General features: G+C 39.8%; 1 protein-coding gene across 1 annotated transcript in view; it reads right to left on the bottom strand.

Annotated features, from left to right (window-relative positions):
• Positions 1 to 14,040, bottom strand: part of LHX5 (LIM homeobox 5) — a 37,993-nt gene extending 23,953 nt beyond the window's left edge. Inside the window, exons 1-3 of the mRNA XM_044288700.1 lie at positions 13,868 to 14,040; positions 10,434 to 10,657; positions 1,441 to 1,718 (exon numbers count right to left, since the gene is read on the bottom strand). Coding sequence (XP_044144635.1) covers positions 1,441 to 1,718; positions 10,434 to 10,657; positions 13,868 to 14,040 — 675 coding nt within the window. The remainder of the gene's footprint in view (positions 1 to 1,440; positions 1,719 to 10,433; positions 10,658 to 13,867) is intronic.
• Positions 14,041 to 14,490: the final 450 nt, after the last annotated feature.

Genomic DNA, 14,490 nt, shown 5'->3' with positions numbered 1-14,490 from the left:
GATCGGAACTTCATTTGAAGTTATTATTATAAAAGGTTTAGGCATTAAGGAAGTGAGTGAGCGGCGGGGCCGGAGTACAGTGACCGCATTGGCCCCCGCTGCATTTGCATGACACCGGCCCCTCCTCCCTCCCCCTCCAGCTGATACATCGCAGACTGCAATGTAAAATGGCAGCATTCGCCCCATAAGACGCAGGGGCATTTCCCGCTCCCCCACTTTTTTGAGGGGAAAGTGCGTGTTATGGGGCGAAAAATACGGTATATAGTGTCACTTTAAAATTCTTATTTCTTTGACCTGCTCACTAAGAAGGCCACACATGCTCAGTTTCATCTTTCAACTGCCTCCTGAGCTGTGATAAGGAGAGCATGGACACATCTCTGCAACAGAGAAGACACTCCCCTTGAGTTGTTGGCTTGATATAAATCTAGCAGAGCAATGAATGTGGAGATCTCTGGACCTATGTGAGGTACAGGGCTGATTCTAGCCTTGCTAGAAAGGTATTGTCATGTACTATATGATGTCAGATTTTTATTTTTTTACATTATTCGCGTGGGATAACCCCTTTAAAGTTTACAAGTGAATGTCTTCTCTTGAGCATCATTTCATTTTCTTCAACTAGAAAAGTTCAAAATTCTGTGCTGATTGATTTCTTAATATATCTTTATAGTAGTTAGCGTTCCATTTTTGATACCCCAAAACTGGTCATACATTGATGTATAATAAAACAGTATGCAGTGAGCTCTGAAGCTCCCCCTAGTGGAAGATGTAGGCAGCATTTTATCAATTGACCCACAGGGGATTTGGGGCTCTGAATTGAGCTCCACTATTTATAATAATACATTAAGGGATGAATGGCATGAAATGTTGGATCTAAAAGCAAAATAATGATGAAAGATGGACTTTCACCTTAAAGAGAACCTGTAACACTGAGATGCAGTTCGATCTGCAGGGGGTATATTCTACACTTAAAAGACCCCCCCCCCCCCAGCCCAGATTTGCAGGAATTTTGATCAATAATGACAGGTTTTACTGAATCTTCTCCCACAAAAATGTATCAATCTGCTCAGCTCCTTGACCACTGTGGGATACTTACCTACAGGACCAATTACATTTTCAATGTGACAGCTTCCCTTTAGGTATTTTACCATTTTATTAAAATTATTCTCGATAAACTAGATAAAAGTACACATACAGTTCTCAAATTAGTCAGTGAATTTCTAAATTAGTAACCATTGCTAATCACATGAGTAAGAAATATGCTAAGTTTTTTTTTAAAATCATTTCCTTCTACAATATCAGAAGACGTTTATGTGCAATAGCTCAAACTCCAAGATCAAGATAAGAAGTATTAATAATCATGTTAAATCATAGACATAAAATCTGGGTTATAATAAGAAATAATAGAGGTTTAAAGGAAATAAAGAGCAAATAATGATTTACCTGAATCACCCGCATGTTAAGCCCCGTTTCCTGCGCTAACTGTTCTCGAATGTGCCTTGTTGGTTTTGGAGTGGCTGCAAATGCTGCCTTGAGGGTCTCTAGTTGCTTTGCTTTAATGGTGGTCCTAGGTCCTCTTCTTTTGGTACCAGAGTTCTGCTCTTCATTCTCATTGTTGGCAGTCTCCTTATCCGAAGAGGTGGAATGATCTGTCTCTTTACTTTCATCCTGTGCTGGATCCTGAACATCTGGAGATAAACTTCTGTCTGTGCAAGAGGATACTAAGAAACACAGAACAGTCTGTTACACATCTCATTGGTTTTAATAGACTAGGACATGTTATCTATCTATATGGTCCCTATATTGCATTGATTAGATTTTCTTTCCATAAATGAAATGAAGAAGATGTAAAGAGGCAGACTGATAATGTGTTATAAGGAATGCTACATCAAGAAGTGATTGAACAATGAATGCATGTTGTAGGTATACCGGAGATATGTCCTTAACATAGTTTGTCAGTATTTTTTTTTTTTTTACATTGAAGTCAATGGTGAATATGGTGGGCAATGACATTTTTTTTTTGATCCCTTTAGCACATGAAAACATACAAGTCCAGATGTTCAATACAAGATGCTAACAGGAACATGGCCTAATTGTTACATTTTCCAGTGAGTCATTTAGTAGGCTGGACCAGTATTCATGAACATACAACCTATGAAGCCACTTGGAAGGGAGCACACTGTTGCAGTTTTTTTTTTAATACTGCCTAAAATTGCTCAAATTGACTACTTGAAGGGGTTTGCATACAAACAACATTTCTCAATTGTATGATTGCTGGGTACAGACCACTGGGACCCTCACTGATCATGAAAACAGGGGTTCTCAAGTCCCCTGAGCAGAAGTGTGCATGCATGACCACGGCTCAATTCTCTGTCTATGGGACTGCAGAGTACAACACTCTTCTATCTCCAGCAGTTCAGTAGGGATTAGAGTCTTGTGTGCAATCACACCATTCACGTGGGGACCCTCATTCCTGTGGGGGTCCCAGCAGTCGGACTCCCCATTACATTTATCGCATATCCTGTGAACAGGTAATAAATGTTGTTTGTGAGCCAACACAATTAGGTAGCTTGCAGGCAGGTGCACATCTACCATAGTGGTAGACCATGTGACTGCTATGGGGCCCAGGGCAAGAGGGGGCCCAGTCTTAGTTGAGATTATCTCTTCTTCTCCTGGAGGTGAAAACTTGGTCAGGACTCTACCCTCTAAAGGAACAACATTTTGCAAATGAGGCCGTGGAAAAAATGGCCCAAGGGTCATGGAAATGGGTTTAGGCGGAAATCCTTCTGTCTGGTGTGGGGGACCTGGTTTGATTCTTTCGGTGGGGCCCTTACTTCTATATGTACGCCACTGCTTGCAGGTAACACTTTATGTATCATATGTACATAGATAAGGTAAAGTTAAGAAGGGCATTCAGTAATAACAGTTGGTTAGACGAAGGTGTTGTAGGAAAGGTTGCAGAGTGATATACATAATGGTTGTTGATATATGGGTACGTACTATATATTATAACTATTTGGGATCAAAGTCAATAAAAAAACATGGGTTATATGGAGAACTAAGGAATAATGGTGCTTAACACTAGACCAGAAGAGGCACCAAATGTATCACAGTGGCCCATTCTGTCTGAATTGGTGAATTTTGCTTGACATTTTAGACACTTTTCTCTCTGTTACACCAACTCTTGGTTGGCTCATTTTAGACCAATATTTTGAGCCAAAATTTTGACAATTTCAAAATAGTTTACTGAGGCATAAAAACTGACTAAGGATGCGTCTACACAGCGATTTTCACGCAATCAGAGCTTGCAGTGTAGCAAGACACCAAAGGACTGAATGGGGTGGCAGCAAAACTTACAATGTACCCTAAAACACATAATGTGGTATAAGGCATGTGCCCCTGTTTTCACTGGACCAGAATTCTGGGACATTTAGCTGAGTAAATCTCCATCAGTATATATACTTAAGAACCATTCAAATTTCAAGACTTCATTGCATTTAGGTTATGTTTGAATGGACGCATTAGTAATTCGTCCTAGGTGTTAGTTAACGTGTAAAAAGGTCACCGAATGCAGACCCCATTAGCATAGGTGGTGTAAACACTAGTGCTTTCAGAAGATTGGAGGCAGTTACATTGGGAATTTCACAATGTAACATCTATTGTCATGCACAGTTCCAGGTTAGTACAGTCATCCATGTGAATAGTGTCCTCATGAGCATGTCAAAAGGAGCCCAAGGGACACAACACAGCTGCATCTTTTCTCATATGTTTCTCATATGGTTTTTTGTTGTTGTATATTTAAATCTAACATTAAAGAAGACCTTTCATCAGGCTAGCTCTAGTCTATGTATGGTCTTAGCCAGAGAGAACGGTGCACTCTGATTGGATGCGCTCACAGCCATAGAGAAGAGAACCGCCCCCAGCGAAACTGCGAGTCTCCGCCTAGTATAACCGAGTCGGATCATCATAATATAAGGCGCCGAAATCAATGGGGCCAAGAGCGGACGAATGGGGGGGGGGGGGGTCTTTGGGGAAAAAAAAGTGCCATGGCATCAGTGGGGGCCGCCCTATACGGTAAGACCATGATTAGACTAGGGCTAAACTGAGGAAAGGTCCTCTTTAACAATATAATGTTCTTTATTAACTATACAATTGTGAATATTGTTTTATTATCCAGGGTCCCATATCCTGCAATAATTTGTTCATTTATCCAAATACAAATGACAGTAGATGAAACCTTGCCACCAAAAATATGTGTACCCATCCCCCTATACACAGCTTATTCCTATGTATCCCTTTTTTCTCAGTCATTACCAAAGTCTTGTCAGAAGCTATTATGCAGGCTAATGATAATGACATAATCAGCCATTTTTACCTAATGTGTCCCCTCTTCACACCTCCCCTAGGTTGTAAGCTCTTGTGGAAATGGCCCCTTTTTTTTGGGGGGGGGGGGGCTTTATTATAGTAGAAGGTGTATACCTTTCACAATATGTGTCATCATGCTTGTTTACCGTCCCCTGATAGGTTGATTCTATAGAAATAAAGGTCATTATAGTCAGTGTCACATGAAGGCCATCCCTTGCCTTTATGCATTTCATGCAAATTGCTGCCCATGGAATATAGAGGAGACTTTGTTGTGAGCCCAGCAAATGTGCACTTGTCCTTACAATCCTGGCCTCGGATATACAAGGTACATAATCTGTGTAATGTGCCCATGCCAGAGTATACAATGTCAGTGATCTGCAATACACCGGTGTGAAGGTTGAGGCTGCACTTGGATTTATATATTCTGAAGCTCCTGAATCATAATTGAATTTGAAATTCCTTAAGAATGCTAAGAAAATTCACCTGTCTGCGCATGTATAATACAGCCTGACCCATGCAAAAGACACTAGTCAATTCTAGTCAACTAAAAAGAAATAGTCCGGGCAAGGCAAGACGGTCATGTTTCCTGAAACAGGAGTGAATTGAAGTAAGAGGAGCAATCATCTTTGTCTTTTAGGGCTCATTCGCACAACTGTATCCATTTTTGCGGAGATCAAATTGCAGACCCGCAAAACACAGTTATTGTCCGTTTGCGTTCCGCATTTTGCGGAATGGAATGTCCATCTCCATGATAGAAATGCCTATTCTTGCCCGCAAAAAATGGACAAGAATAGGACATCTTTTGCGGCCCCATTAAAACTAATGGGTCCACACCTGATACGCAAAATTGCGTATCGGATGCAGAAAGAAAAATACAGTCATGTGAAAGGGCCCTTATACTCAATTTCCTTTTATGAGCCACTCCTGATTTTTAGCTTCCAAAACTCCATCAGTAAACCTGATTGTGTGGCCGTATCCTATTATATTTTTTTCTTTATTTTTTCTTCTAACCATTCAGGTATTGAAATTAATTGGGATTACTATTCAAGCCAATCACCTAGGTCATTAGTATGCTACCTGTGATACGCCAACATAATTTCCAGCGCTGTGCTTCACATAATAGAAGAGATACAACCTTCTTTCCCAAGTGATTGGGGAACTGATGCAGAAGGGAATATCGGTTTGCATTTGCATTTCAGTTTTCTGCACCCAATGCTATTACAGGACACGCACATGTAGCACGCCTTAAAAAAAAGGATCCCCACTGAATGGATGCAGAACAGATGTATTTTCTATTGAACTTGACACCCACAGAAATGAATGAGATTCTGTGTTTTTATAAGTAACGTGCAGAAAAATAAAAGTGTGATGAAACAACACATATATAGAAACATAAAGGGAGGCAAAGGCCTTGCTCAAAAGAGCTTACAATCTAAGAGAAAGAACACTGCACTCCAGGTAGTGCAATCTGAAGGTTATGAGATCTGGCTAATTGTAATGAGGCATTAGAAGGAGATTAAAATATTATTCCAGTGGCTGCATCGCATGTAATAACACCGACAGGATTATGTTTAATGATGCTCAGTGTGTCATGTATCTGTAAATATCCATGAATTATTCTTCCATTATTTGCATTCATCACTCACGGTCTAACCGTATTCCCTTTGAATGAAGAACGTAGTTTACAGCCTACATTCGCCTATGAAATATTTGCATGTCTGGACAGCTCTCTGACAAATGAAGAAGTTGCTTAGTGCATATTTCCCTATTGTTCTGAGAATGTGCCCCCCAGTAAAAATGACCGCGCTAGATCTGCGCACCAATCACCTTGCTGGGTCCCATATACCAATTCCATTTTGATCTCCTGTCAGCATGGTGTCTGCCATATTTTTAGATATACCGGTACATGGTTCATGCATCAATTAGTATGAAAATGGGTGCAAATATGTCACAAAACATAATTTTGCTGTATTTGTAAATATTATTATTAACACCATTATCAATAATAAACACAACATTAGTAACATAGTACATAAGGCCGAAAAAAGACATTTGTCCATCCAGTTCGGCAATTAGTAAGAAGAAGAAAAAATCTTAAAGTAGCACTAACATATATTTCTAAAGCAAGGGGTTAAAGAGATCCTGTCACCTCTTGTGGTTATTTTAGTCATTACTCATTCCTCATGAAATAACAATCCTGGAGCATCTTTTCTGGCAGTTATGCAATGTGCTGCTCCTCTGTTATTCCTTCTAAAAATGTATGAATAAATTGACAACTGGGTGTAACCTGTTGGGCTTGTGTCCCTGCTCAAGCTGACATTATCCGATTGGGGCTGCTAGACCCAGACTGTGTGACGCACCCTAATGACGATGGGGATGGCAACACCCAGTTGTCAGTTTCCTTATACCGTTCTGGTGGGAGTAACAGAGGAGTGGTACAACACAATGCTATTGAAAATACGACAGAATTCTGGCAAATGTATGCCAAATAACCTGGTGCACATGCCTTGCACCACATTCATTAATTGTTTTACACACGTTTTCCGCTCCTCCTGACAAGGGGCATGGCATAGCTAAATGGGTAAGGGGGCATGGCTTAAATTGCTACATTGCATGCCTGAAATTTGCTGCATTTTTTTTTTGTAAACTAAGTAAACAAATTGGTGGCGTAAAGTTAGACTCGACTAGGTAAAGGTCTGCCAGATCTGTGATAATCCAGCAAATGATTGGCTACAGCAAGTCTCAAAGAGCTATTTGCGGGATTTATCTGCAGCTTGCTGTCGCGTGACTATTTTAGCCTTGCAATTTGGCCATGTGGCGATCACAAGCGATTTGCATTCTGGTCTATGATGACAAAGTCATGTGTGACTTGCAACCAAAAATCCAACATTTTTTTATTTATTTTTTGCAACTGTTGCACGCATTGGTGGCATGTCACATTCAGATCCCACTGACAACCATTAGAGCCAATTGGGCAATGCAGTAGCACAATCTTGATGCTAGCCCCAGCCTTAGACTGTCTTATCTAAGCTTACACTATCCATTAGACAGATTAGTAAATATGCACTTTTATAGCGTTACTATATTACGTAGCGCCAAGATGTCCCCAATGGGGGTCACAATCTAAGTTCCCTATCAGTATGTCTTTGGAGTGTGGGAGGAAACCGAACCCAAACAAGGGGAGAACATACAAACTCCATGCAGATGTTGTCCATGGTCGGATTTAAACCTTGTACCCCAGCGCTGAGAGGCACCAGTGCTAACCACTGAGCCACCAAACCGCCCTCCAAAATTGTTATTTCACGGGGAAAACAAGTATTTACTAAAACCAAGATGTCACAAGAGCTGACAAGCCGTCGAAAGTGAGAAATATGCCTTATCATAGTGCACTATTTTTTAGGCCAAAGTGAAGGCATACATGAATGACAGGCTACGGATGGGTTTACACAAATGATTTAATCTATGTCAGTATGTTCCATCAGACCCTTTAGGTGTCTGCTGTAAGACAGATTCAACGCTGCATTTTTAATGGGAACCACAACACAAATGTGACCAGAGCCTTACTATCTCTCATATGGTCGCCAATTTACACACCTATTGAAAGGCTAGTAAACAAACTACACCACTTTAAGAAGCAACACCTAGTGAGGAGGTGGTGGAGCTTGTCATACAATCCCCTCTCTATAAGTCAAGACCACATTGAGTTGACAATCCCAACCTGATATGAGCTGTTGTCACCCATCTAAATCTCAACTTTCCTTTATTTAGCTTGGATTTCGCTTTTCTTGCACCCCTCCTTCCTGATTTATGAATCCTCCTTTGTTTTGACACACTTGTCACCCTTATTGCCTTTCCTTTCCGCATGGTAAGACTGTGTTGACCTTTCAATTGTTAGGGTCACTTGCATCCATACCAATAGACCCGAGTATAAAAATCACAGTGTGGACAGCCCCAACGTTGCTCATTTTTAGAAGCCTACAACAAGATAGGGTTTCTAATGGCATGTCCTTAAAAATGGATCTATGAAAAACACACACAACCTGTCATATATAAATTCTTCAATTTTAAGCCGCTGGGGCATTTTTATAATTATGTTGGAGATTCAGGGGCTTACTAATTAAAGCAATTGCGCCCTATCGATGACATTGATACGTTATTTGCCACCCATACCGTTTGTTATATTAAAAACTAATTAAAAATATAATGGATTCAAATTACGGTAAATGAAATGCTTGCAAATACAAATATTTACAGAGAATAAAAAGATACAAATGTATCCGATACAGTCAGAGGGAAAAGGTATCTATAAGTGCAACAAAGGGAAGCCACGACAAAACATAGGATGCACACATGACCTTGCGGCTCCATTGTGTTCTCTCTAGTGTGGGGTTTGCGTGTTTGATTGATCAGTGCACAATGGAAAAGAAGGGACTCCACCACATTAATCTGCCAGGCCCAACAAGAAATGTTAACATAATATGCTCACTGATGACGGTGGAAGGGCTAAATCGAATTGTGTCTTACAAAACTTGCGACAAATGTGGTATAGATGGAAAAACATTATCTCGGCCGTGCCCTCAGTATTCTGCCTACACTATGCACTTCTACCGCTCTCTCATTACTTTCTCTGCTTGTCGCACTGGAAGAAATGGTAATATTTGATTTCCAGTAGTTTAAAAGCAAATGACTGCAGATTTCCAACATTTCACTTTATAACTCATGTATAACCATAGTCTATAGCAGTCGGAAGTCCAGGAGAACTTCATCCCGGTGGGAAAATGATGAGCAGGGTATCACATAGAGCCCAAAATATGTATGAATTTTAATAAAATGGAGACATATCATCTGCAGAAGAGGATATTACAGTTTAGACTATACTAAGGGTAATCAGCTGTTTATAGCTTCTACAATATGGCAGATGTTTTGAGCCAATCAATAGCAAGCCTCAGTTAACATACCAGTGCCATACTTAAAGGGAACCTGTCACCGAGATTTGGGGTATAGAGCTGAGGACATGGGTTGCTAGATGGCCGCTAGCACATCCGCAATATCAAGTCCCCATAGCTCTGTGTGCTTTTATTGTGTAAAAAAAAACGATTTGATACATATGCAAATTAACCTGAGATGAGTCCTGTCCCTGACTCATCTCACATACAGGACTCATCTCAGGTTAATTTGCATATGTATCAAATCAGTTTTTTTACACAATAGAAGCACACAGAGCTATGGGGACTGGGTATTTTGGATGTGCTAGCGGCCATCTAGCAACCCATGTCCTCAGGTCTATACACAAAATCCCAGTGACAGGTTCCCTTTAATATTTCACACAGTCCATCACTAATTGCCAGCCAAACCCAGAAGCGGAGCCTATATAGAGATAAGGTGTAATGGAAAGATTTGGCTTGTTCTGTGTCTTTGACCCGCCACTGGTTTTGGCTCACTATCACTGATGGAAACCACTGACAAAGCACTGATTGTGTAAAAGCAGCCCAATACTGACTTGACCATGAGGGAAAATGGCTTTTGCACCTTCCCCTTACATGTAGATCATGTGTTGGGTTGGGTATGAATGTGTAGGGGATAAAGGATGCTAATGTTAAAGGAAAGGCTGGGCACTGGAACTCTTGGATGGAGTGCCAATGCCTGGAGAGATGCCTGTTGTCCTCCTGGCTGGTTAACAAAAGCAGGTGTGCCCAGCTGTAGTGGTAATGTTCAAAATGTAATTCAGATCCACCCACAGGCTGGCACAGAGGGAAGGGGAGGGTGGGTATGTGTGTGTCTGTTCTCTGCCTGAGATTAGAAAATGATGACTTCTATTTAAGGCTCCTGTATAAGAATTAGAACTGAGATTGAGTATGGGAAGGGTGAGAATAGGGCAAAAGCAGAATGGAAATATCAGTTATGGTATTTTATACCTGATCTCACCATCACAGATTGTAGTTGTCTCTATCTCATCCTATACAGCCAGACTAAGTGAGGTTCTCATGATGCTACTGAGAAGCAATGACATCACAGCGACCTGAGATGACGTCACACCGCCCCCTGTTCACCTCTGAGAGGTTCTCTCTCACCTGAGTTGAGGCTGCTCTCTTTCAGGCTGCTGGTGCTTACATAATCCTCCTTGCAGACAAATTTGTTCTCGTCTATGATGTAGAGTTCCTCCCCAGTAGACAGCTGCTTGTTACACACCATACAGGTAAAACAGTTCAAGTGGAAAACTTTGTTCCTGGCTTTCCTCACCAGGTCGCTGGGAGAGATTCCAAGAGAGCACCCTGCACACTTAGTCCCGAATCTCCTGGAGGGGGAAAAGAACAGGGGATCACTGGGAGATATCTGAGGAGGAGAACCAGGGCTAGGTCAGAGTGGGCACTGGGAGCTGGTGCCCTGTGCCAGTGGGGTAGGAGATGTACATGATAGATAGATAGATAGATAGATAGATAGATAGATAGATAGATAGATAGATAGATAGATAGATAGATAAATGGATGCTAGATAGATATAGATAGATAAATGGATGCTAGATAGATATAGATAGATAGATAGATAGATAAATGGATGATAGATAGATAGATAGATAGATAGATAGATAGATAGATAATAGAGATAGATAGATACTAGTTATATACATAGATAAATATATAAATGGATGCTAGATAGATAATATATACTAGATAGATAGATAGATAGATAGATAGATAGATAATAGATAGGTAGATAGATAATAGATAGATAGAAGGTAGATGGATAATAGATAGTAGATAGATAATACAGTAGATATTTGGGACAGATGAAGTAGATAAGGATATATAAGTAATTACTGTAGATAGAAATATATTTTTCCTGAAATCATATAAGTTCCTTTAGTGGTAAGGAAAGATCAAATTCAGATTTTTCGGCTGGAAATATATGTTTATTTCACCTTCACTGTTTTCATATTGCTGTATTATATACGTATATTATTATTTCCTACTAAGCGTGTAGTGGGGAATTCTGTGCAGGACAGAGATGTCTCCAGCGTATTATGTACCAGATCTGCAGGGTGCTTCACCGCACCGGCCGGGGCCGTCCTTACTGTGTATCACAGGTCATAACAGGAAAGGCTTCTATCTATCTATCTATCTATCTATCTATCTCTCTCATATCTATCTATCTATCTATCTATCTCATATCTATCTATCTATCTATCTATCTATCTATCTATCTATCTAGTATCCATCTATCAATTATCTATATATCTATCAATCTCATATCTATCTATATATCTAACATCTATCTCATATCTATCTATCTATCCCATATCTATCTATCTATCTATCTATCTATCTATCTATCTAATATCTATCAGGTATGTGCATGATGCCGAGATAAATATGTGTCCATGCAGTCACACAGGCGAATATGTATGTATTTATACATTCATATTTTGTATGAATGTTCAAAGAGGAGAAATAAATTGACGTAAAACGGAGAAAAACGCATAATATCAAAATAATATAAAGATGGGTAAAGACAGTAACATATACAGGACAGCCCCATATTAATAGTGTGGAGCCTATTTGCGGTAAGAAATGCTCTGCACGTATATTTATTCAGCACCAATGAAGTGGTATGCTCAGAATATTTTAAAAGCTATTTAACGTAATTATATAATAAAATATGTAAAATCGAATAAACGAATAATTTTCTTGTTAAACATTTTTACTGGTGAATTAACTGTTTCTTTGAGCGTAAAATATTACCTTGGAAATATACTGGTTATATTCATTCATCGAATTTTTTATATATATATTTTTTTTTTATTATATATGATATGATATAACTATTCTATATGAATGTGATGCGTATGGTGCTGATCTAGTAATGCCTATTACACGGTGTCCGCCTATGTGAGCGGGATGTAGCAGTGCTCACCTGAGCTTCCCATGACTTTGATTTAGTGTCTGTAATACAGGTCATAAGTCATGGTTGCCTTATCCAGAAAAATAATTAGCTCACCTGCACCTTATCAAAAATCATTAAACGCCGCTAAGTAGTTTTCACATTAGTTGGGAGGAGACTTTACAGTGTTCATTTGTTTCAAAATAGGTGGGTGGGGGTGGGGAGGGGGCATTTAACCCCTTCCTTCACATAGCTTACAAAACTATTTGTCAAATTAGTAAACTAGAACAACTCTCAAAAAGTGTACTGGAAATTCAGGAGTGAAATTCCCATTCGTACCAGGCCCACATACTGGGAAGGAAACGAACTGGAATTCTAACATGAGAAAGAAATATTCCAAATGTAAAAAGTGGGGAATATACTGTCCTGGAGCCCTGGCCCTATGGTCAGCTCTCCAAGATATGTACACCAAACGCATTCAGCCGCATACCACTGGTAGCCCTCAGTACACACTAACCTCACCACAATGTGCGGCTGTGTACTGCTTTTTTAGCACAAGGAATATTTAATTTTATATATATATATATATATATATATATATTCGCATTTGTCAAAATGTATTTCTGAGTATATATTTTTTGTATCTATCTATCTCTCGCTATCTATCTATCTATCTATCTATCTATCTATCTATCTATCTATACATCTATCCCATATCTCGCTACCTATCTATCCCATATCTATCTATCTATCTATCCCATATCTATCTATCTATCTATCTATCTATCTATCTATCTATCTATCTATCTATCTATCTATCTCATATCTATCTATGCATCAATCAATGAATTATCTATCTGCCTTATATCTGATACATATCTACTATATCTATCTATAATAGTTTGATGATTTTGATTGATACTTTTACACTTTTATATTACACACGTGTAAGTAAAATATTCTTGCTGGTATAATAAAAGTAATAGTGTAGGTCTGCCATGACCCGTTTCCCATTTTTCCGACGATATACCGGTGTCTATTTTTATTTTTAAGAACCGGAAAGTCGAATGAGATCACAATTATATTAACAGTTTCGGTCCACATAAATCTGCAAATATAAACTGCAGGTTTTCTTTTACCATTACAGAATTTAATTTATAAATAGAAATTAAACTAGAGAGAGAGAGAGAAAGAAAGAAATCTTAGATAGATGGATATAAGGTAGATATTAGATGATTGATACAAAGAGACATATAGTTGAACATACAGTAGATGAATATTAGATGATAGGTAGATAATTAATAAATAGGTAGATAATTGATAACTAGGTAGATAGATATTAGATAGATATAGAGATAATAGATATTAGATAGATATATAATAAATAAATAGATAGATAATAAATAAATAGATATATAATAGATAATAAATAGATCTAGATAGATATAAATAGATGATAGATAGAAGGATCCATAGGTGTGTAGAAGAATATTTTGGAGACAGGGTTTTAGAGAGAGGATGCATGGTATCATTGGAGAAACATGTGAAGATTGGGAAGACAGAAGAGGAGGCGGGCAGTGCCAGCTCTGGGCACCCTTCCCTCGGCTGGGGCTTGAGATGTCCTTACCTGAAGAAGTCTGTCTTGCAGTAGAGCTTGCCCTCTCTGGAGAAGCACTTCTCGGTGAGGTTACATTTGCAGTCACAGCACTGGACACACTTGACATGCCATGCCCGGTCCAGGACATTGAGGAGGAAGCGATCCAGGATGGGCCTCTCACAGCCAGCGCAATGGACCATCATGATTCACCCAAAACACCTAGACCCGGCTGGCTCCAGATAAATCCACATACACCCGACTCCTCAGTGCCCCCTCACCCTCAGTCCCACCTCTGTGCCAGCATCTGACAGATCAATCAGGATAGCAGAGCTCCCTTTTTGTCCTCCTCATTGGTGGCCAGTGTTCTCTCCAGCCTCAGCTCCACACCGGGGACCAGACGAAACTTCTGCTAGATGACACTTCCTGGAACTCCACCTCTATGCCCCATAATCAGCTTTGTGTGCCCAGCCTGGCAGTTCGCGCATCCTTATTCAGATTTGGTGACGTCGGCAGGCACGTTTACCTCCAGCAGCCAATCAGAGTGCGGTAGCTATGGTTACCGGTTAATTTATATCGGGACTACAGTGGCTGGAGAGTGGTCCCTGGCACTGCTGAGGCTCGGCCAGCAGATCCTCTGCTGCTGCCACCAAGCA

The sequence above is a fragment of the Bufo gargarizans genome, chromosome 1 (genome assembly GCF_014858855.1).
Source record: "Bufo gargarizans isolate SCDJY-AF-19 chromosome 1, ASM1485885v1, whole genome shotgun sequence".
Classification (NCBI taxonomy): domain Eukaryota; kingdom Metazoa; phylum Chordata; class Amphibia; order Anura; family Bufonidae; genus Bufo; species Bufo gargarizans.
Note: the sequence above shows the minus strand (reverse complement) of the source record. Positions and strands in the feature narration are given on the sequence as shown.